We start from the raw sequence: 21,393 nt of genomic DNA, 5'->3' as shown, positions 1-21,393 counted from the left end.
TAAAGTGTACTGCAGTCTACAGAGTCTACTGTAGAATAATTGTACTTCTGAACATTTCATGTACTGAAGAATACCAACAGAATATATCATTGTATACTGTTTGTAGAGTAATATATTTAATATACACAGAAGATAGTGTACTGTATGTACTGAATTATATTGTATGCAATGTCATATGTTGTGTCTGCTCTAGTATACGGTACATGTATGTTTAGCACATGTACCGTGTCAAGAGAAGCATACTGATTCTACTGTTACCGTAGCATACTGTATGTACCATAGCATACAATGGCAACTGTATGTACTGAATTATTGTAGTAATGTGCAGAGAATTATTTCCTGTGTTTAGAAAGAAGTCAATGTTGGAATGTGATGTTTCAGACCAAGTTTGGAGACAGTGCATACACTGGTTCCCGGGCAGAAACCATTTAATAGTTTATCTACATTAAAGGTTTAGTAACAGCAGACCCTATGTGCAGTGGACCGGAACCATCTCCTGGTGCTTGAAAGATGCTGCAAACCAGTTTACACACAGTGCATACATTGGTTCATGAGAAGAAGCCATTCAAATGTTTATCTTCTTTCAATGGACGACGGACGATGGACGCCGGACAACCCACCAATACTAATTAATAAAAAGCAGCATTTAACTGTGTGTTTCCCTGAAAAATTCCTCAATCCACTTATTAAGTTTAAATAGATACAAAACCAATGAACAATTATGTATGAAACAATGTATATTCTGTCTGAGTTATCCAAACAGAGCAACGCTTTCTGCTGCTAAGTGTCTGTATTTAAACATGAATATGATTAAACACACAGTTCTTGTACATAAGAAGCCGTTAACACACAGGCTCATGTAACAGAAAAACATTTTGACAGGCTCTATATAGTGTTACCAATATATCATTAATTGTTAAAATTGTCACTGGTCCATAGAAGTTCACAGCCAGTATAAATTTAATCTAATATTGTAAGAATGACTAATGATAACATCATGCACTACAAGTAACAACATAACATCCCAAGTTCATAATTTCACTCAACATTATTTAACACAATGCATACTAAGTTCAAAAATGAGTGCTACTCTCGACAACTATCATTTTTTTCTTGGGGTTTTACACCTGTTTAAACAGTATCTTTAATTTTGGTCTAACATCAAACAATGAAAACAATCAACTATTTCAAGTGTATGTGGTCTGTCGCTAGCACTGTAATTTAACCCCTTATCCAAGATGGTTGTAGATTATCCCCATGATCTCATCAACATCAGCAATGTTTGCAAATAAATTATCCAGGTTTTGCCTTCGATTTCATTCTGTTTAATATGTACTGCACTTGGTCCTGTGAGGGGTTCCAGACAGATACTTCAACCATCACTTCTACCAAAGTACACGCAAGCCTCCACACATCTGTTGTTGAAATTTGAGCTGCTTCTTTCCAGCATCACCTCGGATGCCTGGTAAGCAGGAGTGCCAGGCTGTGAGGACCCACCAGCCATAGTTGTCATGACAGTATTCATGCTCCTGAGCTTGCTCAAACCCATGTCACGTAACTTTACCAGATGGAAATTTTGTGAAACAAGTATACTTTCCGGCTTTATATCTCTGTGAATGATTATTGGATCTTGTGAGTGCACAGTGGCTTGTGATACCTTTAATGGAACAGTCAACTTCACTGACATAGTCATGGCATTTTCTTCATTACAGAAGAGACAGTTATCCAATGTGCATCCTTCAATAAGTTCAGAAACCAGGTATAGCTGATCACTTGCTAAGGCATACGCCATCAGCAGTACACTATTTGGATGCCTTAACTTACTATGTACACAAAGTTCACGGTCAATGAATGGTTTTGCAATCTCCATTCTCTTCATAACAATCTCCTTTATAGCAACTTTAGTCCCATTCCAACGCCCTTCATATACAGTACCAAATGCCCCATTTCCTATTTCTTTACTCTTTCTTAATGTTTAAATCGTTTAAATGCATCGTTGGTACGCATGGAGATGCCTGAGTTTGTGACTGGGTGGTGGGTGCCTAAAGCTGGACACTTCCTCCATTTTGTATTCCCACGTTTTAAGTACGTAACAAATAAGTAATCAGTAATAACAAATAAGTAATAACAAATAAGTCATAAGAAGTAACTAAAATGTCCCTCCAGGGCTTCCGTAATACGACTCTATGCATCATATTTGTGTGTTAAAATATTATATATAACTCACATTTATTACGTTCGACGACTGTACATATCTTATCAACATACTGCATAACATAACTTTAGTTGGCGCATAATAAAAACATAGTCGCCCTAGCGAATATTAAGCATAGGAATACAATATACAGTTCGGTCAGTGGAATTGAAAAACCAACACTCTTTTACTAAAAATCAAACACCATTATCAACATATCTAAAGGAGCGGCCGCATCTATTTTAAAAACAATCTGGCTTCAAATACAAGGTTGACGATGCGATGTCTTGGCTATTTCTTTATACTGTTCATTTTAGTATGTTTTAGCCGAATATTGTTTGACATTTGAGGAAAATTTAAAACCTCGTATTTGTTTGGTCAAAGGGATATGAATTTTATTTTTAAATGGATTTAGCATGGGGTTAAATGGGTATAATAAACAATTTCATTAGAGAAACTCTATACGGTGCATATTGAAGTACCCAAAGTCTATCTGACAGGGGATATGACATCACTCTCTATACCTAACATTAAATGTATTGTTTTTATCTTTCTATTACATCTCTTAGCATGGGCAATGGACAATTTTAGCGCTTTATGTATTATGAGAGAAAAGCCGCAAGGGAGAAATTTGAACACTCAGTCTAATGACCTTACCTTCTGACAGGGAATTTGACACCATTTTCTACACAGACTTTTTAAATTTTTATAGGGCTCTTAAACATGTTGTCTCTTAAATGTATTAGGCACTAGATCCCATCTTGGAGCTGTACTGCTTAAAAAGAACAACTTGTATGTTACGTACTGAGGGAGAAACGTCGTTCAGAGCATAGGCCTATTGAACAACCCACAAATCATCTGGCAAAAATTGAAAAGACTTTTTGCACAAGAATTCGAAGTTATTTATATAGTCGTTCAAATATACCCGTACTTAAGTTCCGAACTTAAAAATGACTGAATAAGGTATAATGAACAATATCGATCAAATGCCGTTCGACCTATAAAATCTCTTACAATGAATATGACACAACTTATAGTCATAATGTCGAAGAAGGTTTTTATATTGTCTCTCAGTTGCATAGTTCCAACAGCATACAGACCCTCTGACAGGTAATTTTTACCATATTTGTTAGGATGACATTAATTCTAAATATCCAAATGCAGCCTGATATATATTTGATGTGTTTGGAGTAAAGACACGATGTGTGGAAAACGTTTGATCGTTTCTTTCAAACTTTGTGTCATTTAGTCATACATTTTTGTAAAAATTTTGCAGATAGGCGAAGAGCATAGAACGTTTTAATTGCTATAGCTACGCATAACTGGTGTTGTCCTTTTTTCATCTGCCATGATTTTATTTGACCGCTGATATTCGCACTGATAGACAACTTGTTTATCTGAAAATATGCCAAGTTGCAGCAAAACGTCAAGGCGATATGCATTGAAAGTTTTGCATGATTCAGATGCGACAGGCCTAAGTAACAACGTTTACATTTAGTGAGTATTGCTTTTTATGATGCATGTAATTTCGTCTTGTACATAATCCTGGACTTGTTGTGCAGAGAGTTTTGTAAACACTAATAGAAATTTGCAAACTAATGAAACAACCGCCGCGACAATGTTCGGTCATTTTTGTCTTCATTTGGTACAAACGATACGCAAATGGCCCAGAACCGCTTATAACAGTCAAGATCCAGAGAGAAAACAAAGAAAAAAGGTTATTGAATGTTAACGTCAGTCTATGACACCTTGGATAAAGACCAATTACTCATGGTGTGCACCCTGTCTGATATGCTTGGCATACTGTTTTCAGTATTCTAACCAAACGACTTATTGTTTATCAAAAACAAGAAGTTAACAGATATGAATTAATGCGAACATAATTCAAGCATCTCGGTGAAGTCACGACCAGGGGAGTAGCGTGAGTAAATTGGGATTACTCAAGGTGAGGGTGTGGGAGGGCGAATACCCCCTCCGGCATGCGGAGGTGCGGATGACCTTCCCTCTAGGATTTTTTTTAAATAAAGACAACAAATGGTTGCATCTAGTGAGCTTTAAGTAATAATTCAAGTATATTTTCTAACATATCTTCTGGCATAGTTCTGACAAACATTCATAATGTAATCAGAATAACAGTTGAACAACAATACAAAAACAATGATGAATATCCGTAAGGGAAAGCAACGTTCTAAAAACGCAGCTTCCCCAAACGTAAATCCAGTTCGCGGACGCGTACACGACCAACAGAGAGAGAGAGAGAGAGAGAGGGAGAGAGAGAGAGAGAGGGAGGGAGAGAGAGGGGGAGAGAGAGAGAGAGAGAGAGAGAGAGAGAGAGATTTCGGCAAAGGAATAACATTTACATGATAAACAAACACAATATAGAATAAAACAATAGGCATCATTAAATACTATATTATGCAAAAGAAAACCAAGGCATGCTCCCAATGCCAAGGATTAACACAAAAAAGACCAAGCTCTTATTTCCATTGTGGTCCTTAGCATTGGTGGCATGACATAGAGAGGCAATTATTAAACATATCATATTGTTTAAATGAAGATTATGCATCTATATCACAAATTGAAATTATCACAGTCAGACTATCACAAATTTTATCACATTGTTACTAATAGTAAGATAATATCTGATCATATATCTTTGTTAATCTATCAAACGAAAATGAAACTGTTAAAACGGTTCTGATAAATGTGTAAAAGAAAAGAGCAAGTCATGGCAAAACAAACGACTATATAAGATGAAAAAAGAAGAGAATTCCTGACCCGAAACTTGTACATTAAACAATAAAAATACATTCAAAACATGTTAAAACATAACATTCGACAATCAGTGAATACTTTGCATTAAATGACTTTTGATAACTACCTTAAAAGTATGATATTTGTTAATTTTAGTGATATCCTCTGGAAGACTGTTCCACAGTTTAGACCCAATGAAACTGAAAGATTTTGAACCTGGGCCTTTGATCACCTATACTAGATAGATTGTCTATACTAGTATATTTAATAACTGATTGCTGTTGATCTAACCAGTGGACTGATGACAAAATGTGAATCATGCCATTTGGTCAAACAAGCCCGCCAGCTGTTGTGACCTTGACCTTAGACCTAGGGACCTGGTTCTTGCGCATAATACTGTCTCATAATGGTGGACATTCATGCCAAGTTGCATAAAATCCCACCATGCATGAAAAAGAAATGCTCCGGACAAACTTCAATTTGACCTTTGACCTCCAACTGTGACCTTGACCTTTGAGATAGGAACATGGGGTTTGCGCATGACACGCCTTCTTATCGAGGTAAACATTCATGCAAAAATATAAACAAGATTGGTCCATGCATGTCAAAGTTATATTCCGGACAAAATTGGACGAACGCACAGACGGACGGACGCTCGGACGCACGCACATACACCGGACCGCCAAAAGTGGCAACTACATCGAGCTCACCGCAAGCGGGCTCGACAACAAACTGTGAGTTATATAACCTCAGATGCAAAAACTGATTCGCTACTTGGATATAAACCATGTCGGTTATAAGGAAGTGGACTCGACATCAAATGAAGATGGGACATAGGTAAACTTCAGTTTTGTCTGTACCCCGTGTGGAGAGTATTAAATCATAGATGCTGTTGATTAAGTAATGCCCGGTATGTGAGGAATATCTTTGCTTAACGACTACAAAACATCTCGGTAGGCTAAGGTTACGTGACGTTTTCGCAAAATGCTAGACAAGTATGATGCAAAGAATCATTTCGTGATAGCCATGATAACGAAATGTCATAACATACAGATCAAGAAATGTTTCAGGCTTTGTCGTGAAAATGAATAACCAAGGTATATTTTCCCTTCAACATGCGACTTTTCAATACTTTTGACAATCTGACAAGGATATGTCAAAATTCAAAGAGGAAGGAATAAATATAACAGTACGTTTAACAGTCTAACTTTTAAATGCCATCTTTACCTATCAGGAGAACCGCATATTCAAACTTATATCCGGTTTTGCGGGATAGTATTGTCATGGCTATATGCAGCAATGTGTCAGTATTCCATGTTAATTTTAAAAAACTTTAATGTTTGTGTATGGAACGACGTTGCAGTCTTAAAAGTATTTTTCATGTTATTCATTCGTTTTAAGAATATATAGGCTCATTCGCTCATTATATAAATTGGAAAATGCAATATATTGGACCATCTTTTCATTATATGATAGCAAAACATTATTATATAGATTCGATTTCCATTTATATGCATTCAAAAAGTTATATATGGAACCGTTTTGTCTTTATTGACTGAAACATAATACCCAGATAACTTTTTTTGATCAATTTGTCCAGAAATTTTATCCCGAGCGACAGTGCTAGCGAGGTTTAACTATATCTCGCATAATTGTTGAATTGGTTTTTGGGGAACTTTCAAATTCCTAATGCGAGAATTAAGAAAGTCATGCGAAAATTTAGATGATCGTAATTATCAGCTCAAAAACCTCGCAGTTAAATCTCGTATGTATATATGTTTTCGGACAGGTGAGGCTAAAATTAAAGTGACACGAAAAGGATTCCGTATACAACAGTTGTAGAAGTATGTTTTTTGCACTGCATTGTGGCCTAAATGGCGACAAGAATACTTGGAAGTTTCATCCTAGTATGGTTGTCAACAAAACGTTTAAGCAGTGTTCTTTTCTCCATGTCATATACTCTGAACTTCATGACTCACGAATTTGATCAAAAACCTTCGTACTGCTATAATAAACCAACTTAAAAATCGAATATTAAATTTGAAATTGAATGCCCTCGTCATTTGAGGGTCACTAGTTTTCATACTGTCAAAAAATCGCCTAATATTCAAAACACTGTCTTCAATTTTATACAATTTTATAAATATAGGACATCTGTCAAAGTATTTGTCTTGAAGTATCTGTAGATCCAGTTTCATAAACTCTAGACCCGATACGAAGTTGATCGAGACCTGCAAAGTCTTACGATGGTGCAGTACCTGAAACAATGACATTAGAATGAGCATCCAAATCGCTCATGTACTACTCCAGTTTCCTTTTTACATTTTATTCATACCATTTCGAGCCTTTGTAAACAGTCCCGTTTGAAACAACAGCACCGATTGTCCTCTACAGTCTTAGAAATACGAGAGACAATGTTTATATATACTTTTGATTTACTAACTGCACTGCGACTATTAAACTGTATAACGTTATGAGGAAAATTGTACACTACCAAACAAACCACACTGTGACAAAGAAATACCGGTTTTCGAAATAGACAATGGGTCATGCTTTTGATAAATATTCTAGTGCTTTCTTCATACCACTCGTGAATCAATTGCATCTTTTTTCACCCGGAAGACATTTTATCTTATACTTAAGAAATAACAAGTTCCCAAACTTTTGAGTTTTGAGTTCTTACGCGTAAGAATATATCACGAAGGCCAGTGATATATTATTTCGCATTAGAACGAAAAACTCGGGTTATTCTACGATAAATCACACTTGGGAATTTATTATTTCGATTCTAACACGACATACTAGTATCAACAGTGTTAGAAAAAAATGGTTACTACTTTTTACGACCGTGCTACGCACCTGAATCGGATGACGTCATTGCACGCGGGTGGTTTATTGCAGAATAACCAGAGATAGATTTTGCTCCACATTTATGTAGGTTATTTGCTTGTCGTGTTAGAATAAAAAACAATTATCCTATATAAACCGAAATTTTCTATAAAATATATAGTTTTATTATATACCTTAATACATTGAAAGTTCTTTAGCAAATATGTCCTGGCCTGGGATGCTGTATCTTTCCCTCGTAGATTTTATAAAACCTGACCACTAACGGCACTTGTACGCCTCGTGTAGTCAACGCCTGGTAAAATCGACTCAAGTAGAATACAGCATCCTACATTTAATCGTTTAGAAATAACAGAGGGGAATATCATAACTAAGCTATTCCACGAGTTTGATTACGTTCATTGCATTTGCTTTCGAGTCCTTCATACATCAGCTTTGCATTAAAGCCAATACTAAGTCATATATCTTAATTCTGTTAAAAGTAAGACAGTCATGATGTATTATTAAGAACAAGTTTCTTATATATATATATATATATAATTTCTGAAAAAATCGTTTTCATCTGTTCTGTTCTTCACTTGTTACAACACCGAACATGTGCGTCTTAACTGAAATCTTTCACGGCCTGCTTGACAAGATTTCGCCATAATTCTACTAAATTTTAATTAAATCTTTAATTTTTTAAAACGTTGCTTTCGTAAGGACTTGGTGAATTACACAAGTTAAAGTAAACAAGACGATTTAAATGTAGACAAACCGATTTCGTCGTTAAATCTCGCATTTTTATAATTTACTCAACTTCCTTGTACATTTGATTAATACTTAAAACATTTTATGTCTTCCCCGCATCCACTTTACCAGACATTAATGTGCATCTTCACTCTTAAACAGTACATGATTTGCAACTAATTCTCCATTTTTAATATCTCAAACGTTTTAATTAAATGATGCACATCATTCATTTGTGAACTTCAATTCAATTTTTTGACATAACATACCAATTTTGATGTATTGATAATTATGTTTGGATATCATTTAACGTATTTAAAGCATCACAAACTGACTTGGGGATTCCTTTATTCTATTTATGCTACCAAAACATGAAATCTGATATGACCAAAAAATAATGATAGTATATCATCATATCAGCTGGACCTTCTTAAACTTACGCTGTTTGACCACTGCAATCTACTTGGACTAATGTTAGTTTTTGAGATATTACACATGCTGTGCAGACAATGTTTCTTTAATATCGTAAAAAATACTACTAACATATCAAAAGCTACTAAGTCGTATTTTCTGCCATGATGGTTTCTGTAACAGAGGAAGGAAAATGCAATGATCGTTTTAACTGCATAAACAGGTCTTTGAAATCGGGAGGTCTTTGAGGAAAGCATTAAAATATAGTTGTACGGTCTCTCTCGATCCAATATGTTTGGATGAGCGTAAAAGGCTGAGCAATATTGGCATTGTTAGAATGAAGTTAGTTACTAAAAGCACAGGACTTTACATTGTATAGAAATTAAAAACCAAACTTTTTTTGAAAATTTAATGCAACATAGAAGTCTTCATGTTAATACAATGGTGCTAACAATGGTACTAACAGGTACTTACTGTTATTGTCAACATGCAACATATGTACATAATACAATCTGTAACAAAACGCAACAACTCATGGTACAACTTGACTGAGTTTAAAATCATAATCATATATTGTAGCTATTTAAAAAAAGCAATTAATCACAGATAGTGTTAGGGCTTAACAATGTGTACCCTATAAATATATAACAAAAGTAGAGGTCTAAAAGTAAATAACATCAAAGAATGCCAAAAAAAAAATACAACTAGAGATGCTTTTGATAAAAGCCCATGTCTCCCACAACTGCCTAATCATCTGAATAGTAGCATATAATTCAACCATGCACAAAGACCTCAACGGCCTTATCAGGCCATAATTCCGAAGTGCCCTGGCCGATTTGGCTTGTTATCGAACTTGGCCAAGGACTTATTGGCAAACACATTTTGTTCCAGTTTGGTGGAGATCTGATGAGAAATGTTCGACTTAAAGAGTGTGGACAAGATTTTGTGACAGACACACACACACACAGACAGGAGTAAATAAATGTCTCCCACATCACTGTGTGGTGGGAGACATAATAAAGGTATCTTATTATTCCCCGTCTTCTAGTCTCTTTAAAATGTCCGATGCTCTGTATTATACCAGAATATACAACACACAATATTTTATCACAAGTGATACAAAGTCCAAAATTCAATCACTGAAGGCAGTGACAAGTTTAAGACTGTACTGAGTAAATTTTATTTGGCTCAAATATTCGGGGACTGTATCACTGTACTTTATTGTCAGATACTAAATTCTACAACTTAAATGAACAAGTCTGTCATGTCTGTTTTCCAAATGATAGGAACATATCATTCTGTAAACTGGAAAGAAAATCCCTGAAATATAAAAACAACAATGTACATTTCACTATGTATTGTGATACAGAAATCATTTTTATTTTCAATAATACATCATAGTGGCACTGAATTACTAATGGAGCCAAGAATTTAAACAGTTTACTTAAAGGCCATATTATATAGCACAATAATTGTATTATACTGAATTTAACCACAGCGCACAAAGTAAATCAGCAGGAATGAAATAAATTAAAACATACTTCTGTTAAGTTACTTTCTGTTGCAAAGCTTTTGCTGGTTTGGGACAGCAAGTATTATTATGACTGTTTCCTTGTCAGTCTTGCCCAAGCAATTTTTGTTGGTAATAGGTTATATTATTCGTCTAAAATATACTTGAATTTAAAAGATAGTTAGTGGTAAATATTTTAAAACAAAGAGCTGTAGGAAGATAGCAACTCTTGACTATTCAAAAGCCCAGAGAAATTAATTAATGTATATCAAAGGTTGAACAAGAGTGCCAGAATGTCACAATATATGCCCGTCACAGCAAATTCCTTTACACTAGCACCTGTATTTGCAAATGAAATTTTAATTTTGTGGTAGTAATTATTGTAATTCTTTTGTTAAAATACACCTAAAACTTGAAAGTAGCATCTATGTTGTACCACAGAAAAGTGGTCTTGGTTTTTCCCTATGGTCAATTATAAAAAAGTTACAATATAAGTTATTTATAGTAAAACTAAGGGAAGTTAATCTTAAAAAAAAAAAAAAAATCCCCCCCAAAAAACTGTAAGTCCACATAAAAATCCTTACCAGGTAGAAGGTAGAGATAGGTCAAAATACACCTCAGAATTGGATGAAACATGCATGTTGTACTACAGAAAAGTGGTCTCGATTTTTCCCTACGACTAGTAATGAAAAAGTTAGAATACAAGCTATTTATAGTAACAAAGGGAAGTAATTCTAAATAAGGGACCTGCGTATGACACCTCGTCTCGTGATGGTGTACAATTGTGCCAAGTTACATCAAAATCCCTCCATGCATGAAGAAGAATGCTTCGGACAGTCATTCTTGTATCTGACCTTTGGCCTCTAAGTGTGACCTTGACCTTAGACCTAGGAACCTGGTTCTTGCGCAAGACACTCCATCTCGTGGTGTTGAACATTTGTGCCAAGTTATATCAAAATCCCTCCATGCACGAAGAAGAAATGCTCCAGACAAAGTTTTCATTCTTGTATCCTTTGACCTCTAAGTGTGACCTTGACCTTAGACCTAGGGACCTGGTTCTTGCGCATGACACTCTGTCTCATGATGGTGAACAATTGTGCCAAGTCAAATCAAAATCCCTCCATGCATGAAGAAGATATGCTCCGGACAAAGTCATTCTTGAATTTGACCTTTGATCTCTATGTGTGACCTTGACCTTAGACCTAGGGACCTGGTTCTTGCGCATGACACTCCATCTCATGATGGTGAACAACTGTGCCAAGTTTCATCAAAATCCCTCTACGCATGAAGAATTAAGATATGCTCCGGACAGTCATTCTTGAATTTGACCTTTGACCTCAAAGTGTGACCTTGACCTTAGACCTAGGGACCTGGTTCTTGCGCATGACACTCCGTCTCATTATGGTGAACAACTGTGCCAAGTTTCATCAAAATCCCTCCATGCATGAAGAAGATATGCTCCGGACAAAGTCTGTGGACGCCGCCAGCCCGCCCGCCCGCCCAACAGGGGCGTTCCCATTATACGTCCCGTTTTTCAAACGGGCGTATAAAAAAGGGCCCTAACTTTGTGAAAAAAAAGCAAAATAAAGTTACAGAACCTACACATTTCATATCAGATCATCACAGTCAACAATTGTGATGTTTTAATCCATTCCCACAAGTGGTTACTGAAAATCTAGCTTACAGATAAATCTTTAACAAAAACCTGCTCAACTCCAAACATAGGTACAAAAGATAGAGTTACAGAACCTGCACACTGCATGCGTGATTATCACAGTGAACAAGTGTGTTTCAATCCATTTCCATATATGGATACCGAGATAATCAGCTTACATACAACTGGTAAGTACGAAAAGGGACAAAACTTTGGAACCTGTGCACTGCAAAGATTTTTGCAGAGAACAAGTTTGTGTAGTTGTTCATTCCATTTAGAAGAAACTGAGATACCAGCTTACCTATAAAACTTACCCAAACTGTGACTCTAACGCTCCAAGATGTGTGAATGCAATAGCTCACCCTCTTCTTTGTACAGTCAAGTCAACAACTGATTTTCTTATTTTCAGTGAGATTTAGTGAAGCCTGAACTTACCCCATATCTTCTTTCTTACTCTGTGTTACAGGCTGTGCCATGTCTTCAGGTTGTGGAGATACTGAAGTGCCCTGCCCTGTAGTGAATAATACAAATCAATTACATACTATTTCCTAGTTAAATAATTTTATGGAAAATAGAATGTACTCAATTTTTTATTTTTAATACTACTGCTAAATAAACAAGAGCGCCGCCAAGCGGGGCAATATACGCCCAAAGGCTTACATCATAGGATGGAAGAACTTGACTGTTGAAGCCCCAAAGGACTGGAACAACAAAAGGAAAACTTCAAAAATAAAATCTAAGTCCACAAAAAAAATATTCAAAGTCTACAAAAAAATCCTTATCAGGTACAGGTATGTAAAAATACACCTTAAAATTGGAGGTACCATCCATGTTGTACCGCAGAAAAGTGGTCTCGGTTTTTCCCTACGGCCAATAATAAAAAAGTTTCAAAATAAGCTATTTATAGTAACATAAAAGGGAAGTAATTCAAAAAAAAATTATTGTAAGTACAAAAAAAGAGATCTGCCAAATAAAAACAAGAGCACTGCAATGCAGAGCAATATACACAAAGCAAAGTCATATATGACCTTTGACCCTTAAGTGTAACCTTGACCTTGAAGCGAGTCATCCGGAACATGCGCTCTGCACATCGTTGCAATGTGGTGAACATTTCTGCCAAGTTTCTTTGAAATCCTTCCAGCAGTTCAAGAGTTACAGAGCGGACACAAAACAAACTGATATGACTTTTGACCCCTAAGTGTGACCTTGACCTTGAAGCAAGTCATCCGGAACATGCGCTCTGCATGTCGTCTTGGTGTGGTGAACATTTGTGTCAAGTTTCTTTGAAATCCTTCAAGGGGTTCAAGAGTTACAGAGCAGAAACGAAACAAACTGATATGACCTTTGACTCCTAAGTGTGACCTTGACCTTGAAGCGAGACATCCGGAACATGCGCTCTGCACGTCGTCTGGGTGTGGTGAACATTTGTGTCAAGTTTCCTTGAAATCCTTCAAGGGGTTCAAGAGTTACAGAGCAGAGCGGACACAAAACAAACTGATATGACTTTTGACCCCTAAGTGTGACCTTGACCTTGAAGCAAGTCATCCGGAACATGCGCTCTGCACGTCGTCTTGGTGTGGTGAACATTTGTGTCAAGTTTCTTTGAAATCCTTCCAGCAGTTCAAGAGTTACAGAGCGGACACGAAACAAACTGATATGACCTTTGACTCCTAAGTGTGACCTTGACCTTGAAGCGAGACATCCGGAACATGCGCTCTGCACGTCATCTGGGTGTGGTGAACATTTGTGTCAAGTTTCCTTGAAATCCTTCAAGGGGTTCAAGAGTTACAGAGCGGACACGAAATTGCTAACGGACAGACGGACGGACAGACGGACGGACAGACGGACACCAGCGTCATAACATAATACGTCCCTTCGGGCGTATAACAAGAGCTGTCAGTGGACAGCGCATTCGACTATTCTCAGTGCTTGATAGTATAATATAAGCAATGAGTAAAACTAAAATAACATTACAATAAGCATATTCTAAGTCAAAAAGGGGCCATAATTCAGTCAAAATGCTTGATAGAGTTGCCTCCTCCTTTTTACAGACTGGGGTCATGATGGTAAACAAGTATGCAAAATATGAAAGCAATATCTCAATGGACTTTGAAAATATTTGGGGCGGTACGCAAACTTTAACATTTGTGTGACGCTCACGCTCACGCCGACGGGAGTAGGATAGCTCCCCTATTCTTCGAATAGTTGAGCTAAAAAGGGCTTTGTCTTACTACTGATGAATTTAGCACACATTCATTATGAATTGATTTCATTGACGCAAGAGGGTGATTTTGCGCACAATTAATCAGTTTAACCCTCTCTCCCAGTTTACATCACTTCAAAAATGAGACTTTCCTTCAAACTGGACAAATGTAAAAGAAAATTAACATCTTCAGTCAAGTTACACTATATAACTAATCAGTTCAGTCTTTCAAAACATTTTTTCTCTACAGACTGAGGTTAAAACTATTAATCTCACCTCCAAAAATACTAGCTACAATTGGTTGTCTAACAGGTTTAGCTTTTGCTGATCCCATGTCTTTTGTTGATTCTTCCAACATTTTTGTTATATTATCCATCTGTCGGTCATACCTTGACCTGGATGGCACATAATTTCCACTATCTTCTTTGCCATTATTTGTGTCTGGATATTCAACATTTTTACTGAAACTTGCTCTCCTATTTTCAACAAGTTCTCGAACACTCATTTCATTTTTGGCGCCATGTGTTTTCAAATCAATGTCATCAAAACTGCTTGTCATTAAATATTGCACTGCAGCTTTGAATGTCACTAAACAGTAACTGAAATATAATAATTATACTTATTATTAAAGAACAATTACTGTCATTAAAATTCTAAAGGTAAGAAAATGGTCATTGTTATCAATAAGTGACAAATTAAAAGGCATTAATCCTTACCCTGCTAAATTTCTTTAAGAACTTGTCCATCTTTCAATTTGGACAGTCCAATTAACTGTTAAAAGGGGTGCTTTAGTACTAAAAAGATACTGACTGAATGGCAAACAGTGCAGATCTTGATCAGACTGCATGGATGTACAGGCTGATCATGATCTACACTGATCACAAAGGCAGAATCAATCATGTCCAGCATGCTAAGAGTTAATGATTATTACTGGTCAATAAATTTTGAACTGAAGCTGTTAAAATTATAAAACTGAACTTCATGTTCTAAATGTAGCTCTAAATGTAGCCATCATAAAGAAATTTCTTCAAATTTTGAATTTAACAAAATAATAGAAGTTGTCAAAAAGTGCAATGTTTAAATAATCTATACTTGTATGTGACTGGCTAGTACTGTGAAATCATTTAAATTCGCTGGCATGAAATTTCGCACAAACATGAAGAAGGACTATTTCGCGCGACTTAAATTCGCGCATTTTCAATTTTAGCAATGAAAAATATAATCCAAAAATTATAATAGCGCGGTCTTAAATTCGCGCATTGGTCCTACCGCGAAATACGCGAAAATTCCTCCTACGCGAATAAAAATGATTTCACAGTATGTTATTTGAAGGGCAAATTGAGTTATATTCAACAAAATGTATTCAACAACAGAAATGTAAATTTATGCAAATGCCGAAACAAGAAACTGAGTTTGGGTTATCACCTATTTTTACAAATATTTTGGTCATATAACATCAAACAGTCTATCAGAAGTTTGTCATAATCCTGCGACGAGCATCTGATTTATTTTTTCATTACATTTGGTGAGCATGCCCACTCATAATTACTACCCAAAGAGGTTTCAGCCAACCAATGTTTACGTATACCTGGCCAGCCAGTGTCTAGTAATCTTATGTTCAAGGTTAGTGCAAGATACAAAAGATACACCGTATGTTAGTTATTTCAGTTGGAGGAGAAACAGCTCAAACTCACAACACCTGGTTTTGTAGTGAAACAGTGCTACCACTGTACCACTGCAATAGCTCTGTACTACTAGCTGGATTTGTTTCTTCAAGCATGACTGTACCTTAAAGTATCTTTGTTTCTATAAGCAGCAGACCAGTAGAAATTCTCCATGTAGAATAAATCAGTGTGTATATGATTGCACTTTGCCTGTACTAGTACTGTTACCTGAAAAATAATTAACAAACAAATTTTCAGATTTTTGCATTTATGTCATACACTAACACAACTCTGGCATTACTTGTAGGTAAGTTTAATATCTGCATATCATGACCATTGTTGGCCAGATAAAATTTCTGCCATTTTCCGCATTTCAAAATTTCCCTGACAATGTTCATATTTCCAAACATGTCAGTGGACATCAAAAGTAATAATGAGGTCTAGAAGTATGAAGAGTAATTTAGTGGTGTTGAGGCAAAATCTGTAAAAGAGAAACAGATGCAGCACATTTTACTTGGTAAATTTATTTTTGGTAATTAAAGGTAAACCACTTGTCAAAATAACTGAATATTGGCATCCCTAATTCATAGAAATATAACATTCTTTCAAAATCAGTCTCACCAATATTGGAAGGAGCTCATCAGAGGTTAAACAAGGTATATCTGAAATGTAAGAAATACAAAAGATAACTGAGCCGCACAATGAGAAAACCAACATACTGCATTTGCGATCAGCATGGATCCAGACCAGCCTGCGCATCCATGCAGTCTGGTCAGGGTCCATACCGTTCGCTTTCAAACCCTATTGCAATTAGAGAAACCGTTTGCGACCAGCATGGATCCAGACCAGACTGCGCAGATGTGCAGGCAGGTCTGGATCCATGCTGGTCGCAAATGCACTATCATGGTTTTCTCATGGTGCAGCTCATATATGTCTAAATAAATACAATCAATATGTCAATTAGAAATATTCATAAAGTGCTCAAATCCATGCTTTAAGTGCTAAATTAAAGTTAGATATTTGTAAAGAAAGCTAGGTTCACTTCAAGAACAGAAAATAACATTTATGCTACAAAATTGTTATTAAATATTGTACTGCTGTAAGAAAAAAACTTGAGCCAAGAATCACAGAATCACTGGAAACGTTACCTTCATCTGGTACTCCTAATGGCTGACTGGCTCTTGCGTTCTTGTTAATATCTTCTGTTATATTATCCTAATGATTCAAGAAAAAAACTTTAAAAAAGTGAAACATGTGCATATATAAATAGACCACTGGGAGGATATTAGCAATAAATTTTCTCCAATGGACAATTGTATTTCTGTAGTAAACTTTCTCAAGTTTTTTCCAGTCCAGAATAGAAAGGTTCCGATTTCATACTTGGTCACTACAAGTCTGCGTAGTTCAAAATTAGCAAAATTTTCTTTTTGAGGCCAGTGTGAACCCTGATTAATTACACATTTACATAAAGGTACAGGTAAGAAATCATAATCACTCTAATGTAAGTAAAAATAAATCATCTTTACCTCGGATATTAAAAGTATTAACAGGTGCAGTATAAATGTTGTACAATAAAAGTGACAGACTTGATTCAAAGCATTTTTTTTGTTATCTAGGACTGTTTCAAAATAAAATAATAGTGAAAGAATTCAAGCAATAAATTCTAAAATACCTACTATAGTAGTTTTAAGGCAATAAAGTTTTTCAATGGGTGTGACTAGACCATCAAGATGTGCCAACTCCACAACCTGAAATGGAACAGTATTCAGAGCTAGTACCTATTCTTTAGCCTTTTTAATCTGAAGGTAAAACTTTCAAATAATTCATCTTTATTTAACTCTGTCATTTTTAATACAAGAGGGCCATGAAGGCCCTGTATCGCCGACCTGACCTATTGACCTAAAGGTCATCAAGATTAACATTCTGACCATGTTTCATTAAGATATGGTCATAAATGTGGTCTCTAACTAGCTTTTCCTCTGATTGGACCCGGAGACCTAGGTTTTGACCCCAAATGACCCAGATTCGAACTTGACCTAAAGATCATCAAGATTAACATTCTGACTAAGTTTCGTGAAGATAAAGTTATAAATGTGGCCTTTAGTGTTAACAAGCTTTTCCTTTAATTTGACCTAGTAACCTAGTTTTTGACCTCACCTGACCCAGATTCAAACCAGACCTTGAGACCATCAAGATTAACATTCTGACCAAGATTCATGAAGATATAGTCATAAATGTAGCCTCTACAGTGTTAACAAGCTTTTCCCTTGATTTGACCTGGTGACCTAGTTTTTTATCCCAGATGACCCAATATCGAACTCGTGCAAGATCTTATTGAGGGTAACATTCTGACCAAGTTTCAATAAGATTGGGCCAAAATTGTGACCTCTAGAGTGTTAACAAGCTTTTCCTTTGATCTGACCTGGTGACCTAGTTTTTGACCCCAGATGACCCAATATCGAACTCGTACAAGATTTCATTGAGAGTAACATTCTGACTAAGTTTCATTAAGATTGGGCCAAAATTGTGACCTCTAGAATGTTAACAAGCTTTTTCTCTGATTTGACCTGGTGACCTAGTTTTTAATCCCAGATGACCCAATATCGAACTTGTGCAAGATTTCATTCAGAGTAACATTCTGACCAAGTGTCATTAAGATTGGGCCAAAATTGTGACCTCTAGAGTGTTAACAAGCTTTTCCTCTGATTTGACCTGGTGACCTAGTTTTTCACCCAAGATGACCCAATATCGAATTCGTCCAAGATTTTATTGAGGGTAACATTCTGACCAAGTTTCATTAAGATTAGGCTAAAATTGTGACCTCTAGAGTGTTATCAGTCAAATTCTTGACGACGGACGGACGAACGACGGACACAGGGTGATCACAAAAGCTCATCTTTGAGCACTTTGTGCTCAGGTGAGCTAAAAACCTGATCTAAATCAAATATACACTCTGAAACTGTGATTTCTACAGCATATAAGTTATGGTAAATTGAATATTTGGTGTTCTTGCACTTAAGTCCAGGTTTCAAAGTTTATAAACACTGATGATATGGGCTCTGGTCTACTAAATTAATTGGCCAACAAAAAAAAAGAAGCACTCAGAGGTAAATGCTAAAATTTAACCAACTTTGCTATAATTATATATACAAGATAAATATATATACAGTTTGTTCTGGTGAAAAGGACTAGCCCACTTTACCACAAGATCCCAGTTAGAATTATCCATTTTGCCAGAACAGATGGTACTCATAAAATCTCAAGGAAAACTAATTGATAACTATTATGTGATAAATATTTTGTTAACATCTTGAACTTGATCATTTTACAGCCTATAAATTTCAAGGTGAACAATAAGTTGTACTTGAATGGACACGATTAAAGACATTTAGCTTTCTGATATAACAGAGTTTAAGCTTTTTGATCTTACAGAATATGTCAATATATTTGAACCATGGATATGTATTGAGAACATTTTCAGCAAATGTCCATGTCCATCTTTTAGTTTTGGATGTCCAAAGCGGGATTTAGAACCAATAGAGGTGAGAGGCAAATGATCTGAAGTCAGCATACTTAAAAATTAGGCCAAAAGATTTCCCTAATGGTCAGCCTACATGGCAGAATGCTGGCTGATGAATACTTACTGCTGAAGTCACTGGACATGAAAAATGTCCCGGAACTCCAAGATGGTCAGGAGTAAGACCATTTAGACTACGACACTTAGTTAACATCATTCTATCTTCATCAGCACACTTGGAACACACAACTGGGTACAGCTTCTGATGTACACTGCCTATCACACATCTACAATTGTTATATATCAAGAATTAATTTTGAAATTGTTAAGAATTTTAAGGTTAGTACTAATATAAAAGTTTTGATGTGTGAATATAAGCTCATTTATAGTTGCCACATGCATTCTAAATTGGATGGTTCCTCCAAAATACAGTTTTTAAGCCAAAGGATAGTACAAGATGCAGAAGATGCCCCAATTCCAGATTTATCATCCAAAAAGGTGTAAAGCAACTATATGCAGAACTTTGGTACATATTATTGACATTCCAATATGATATCAAGGATTACAAACTAAATTCACCAAAGATTTTTCTGTTCTGTACGATATTCTTTTTCAGTAATAATTGTGACATGGAAACAATGAATTTTTGCATAATAACCTTAGTTTAACAGGGCAACAAAATCAGGTCAGGTTAGAATAAATAATAGCATGCAGAAACCAGTATGATAACTTGATACTTACAGGGATGACAATTATAAAATAGCAGATTATAGAATAACTATCCTGTAACAGTTATAATTAGCCAAACAGGCCAATTTCTGCTAAAATTATTTAAGTAAGATAACCTTGCTCTAAATATAAACATCAAAGACCAGAAAATCTGTAAATTACAAGAGTAGACTAAAGGTAAATATGGATATATATGGTAAATATGTACCAGGTAAACCAAATATCAAATGTTACCTTTATATCAGAAAGCAATGAATCATTGCACTTACGTTTCAACAGCTGCTGTGACAATATCTCTAAACTTCTGTGCTGATAACTTTTTATCTTTTATACTCTTAATGCATTTCTACAAATAAATATTGACGGAATAGTAAATATACTGGCTAAATAATTTATCTGTACAGAAAATCAAACAAATGAAAACGCTTTTAATTCTAGATGCTATGTATGCTTTTTCATGTTAAGTCTTGATTCTGCAAAATTATGCTATGACAGGAAACAAATATGTAAAATTTAATTTAAAAGGTATTCTAGCATAAAATGTTTAAAAAAGCTAAAGCCTAAATTAAATAAATATAATGGCAATTAGCATTCATTTCCTCTTAAACATGTTTTAATTATGCTTTACAGGGCAATTAATATATCTTTTATTTCCCCATAGAATGCTCACATGTAAAAAGGTGTGTCAACAGCATGTGATCACAATGTTAACACAATTTCTTCTCCTATTAAAACACTCTTTATAAATGACATCAACCATAGTTTTAAGATGCATACACATGATGATAATAATGTTATAAGACACAGGTAAATGGTCTTCTAAAATTAGTTCCCCATGAATATTAATGATTTCACAGTATTTCATAATCATTTTCAAATACTTACTTCTGAGGTAGTTGTTGCAATGTCATTCAACCTATGTGCTGCCTCGAGGAGATAATCCTTCAAGATAACGTAACTCTTCATAAACTTCTGTATCTGATCATCCAACTCCTTCAGTGGCTAAAAAGTATTATTATTAGAACATTTTAAAACAAGAGATCACAGAGTGATCTTGGCGCCCACTAGTGAGTCATTTTTGAATGTTCCAAATTTCAAGACTAGCTCAAAATCCTAAAAGTAGGTAACTAATAATCAAACCCATACCCTAAACAAGAGAGATGACACCATTGATATGCAAT

The 21,393-nt window shown here is 35.6% G+C and overlaps 1 protein-coding gene across 1 annotated transcript in view; it reads right to left on the bottom strand.

Moving 5' to 3' along the window:
* Positions 1-9,345: 9,345 nt before the first annotated feature.
* LOC123534549 (ankyrin repeat domain-containing protein 27-like) overlaps positions 9,346-21,393 on the bottom strand; it is a 29,538-nt gene continuing 17,490 nt past the window's right edge. Inside the window, exons 9-18 of the mRNA XM_053520165.1 lie at positions 21,098-21,214; positions 20,482-20,558; positions 19,611-19,770; positions 17,643-17,714; positions 17,115-17,181; positions 16,588-16,628; positions 16,091-16,194; positions 14,579-14,901; positions 12,535-12,610; positions 9,346-10,255 (exon numbers count right to left, since the gene is read on the bottom strand). Of these exons, the coding sequence (XP_053376140.1) occupies positions 10,198-10,255; positions 12,535-12,610; positions 14,579-14,901; positions 16,091-16,194; positions 16,588-16,628; positions 17,115-17,181; positions 17,643-17,714; positions 19,611-19,770; positions 20,482-20,558; positions 21,098-21,214 (1,095 nt within the window). The 3' untranslated portion in view covers positions 9,346-10,197. The remainder of the gene's footprint in view (positions 10,256-12,534; positions 12,611-14,578; positions 14,902-16,090; positions 16,195-16,587; positions 16,629-17,114; positions 17,182-17,642; positions 17,715-19,610; positions 19,771-20,481; positions 20,559-21,097; positions 21,215-21,393) is intronic.

The sequence above is a fragment of the Mercenaria mercenaria genome, chromosome 12 (assembly GCF_021730395.1).
Source record: "Mercenaria mercenaria strain notata chromosome 12, MADL_Memer_1, whole genome shotgun sequence".
Classification (NCBI taxonomy): Eukaryota; Metazoa; Mollusca; class Bivalvia; order Venerida; family Veneridae; genus Mercenaria; species Mercenaria mercenaria.
Note: the sequence above shows the minus strand (reverse complement) of the source record. Positions and strands in the feature narration are given on the sequence as shown.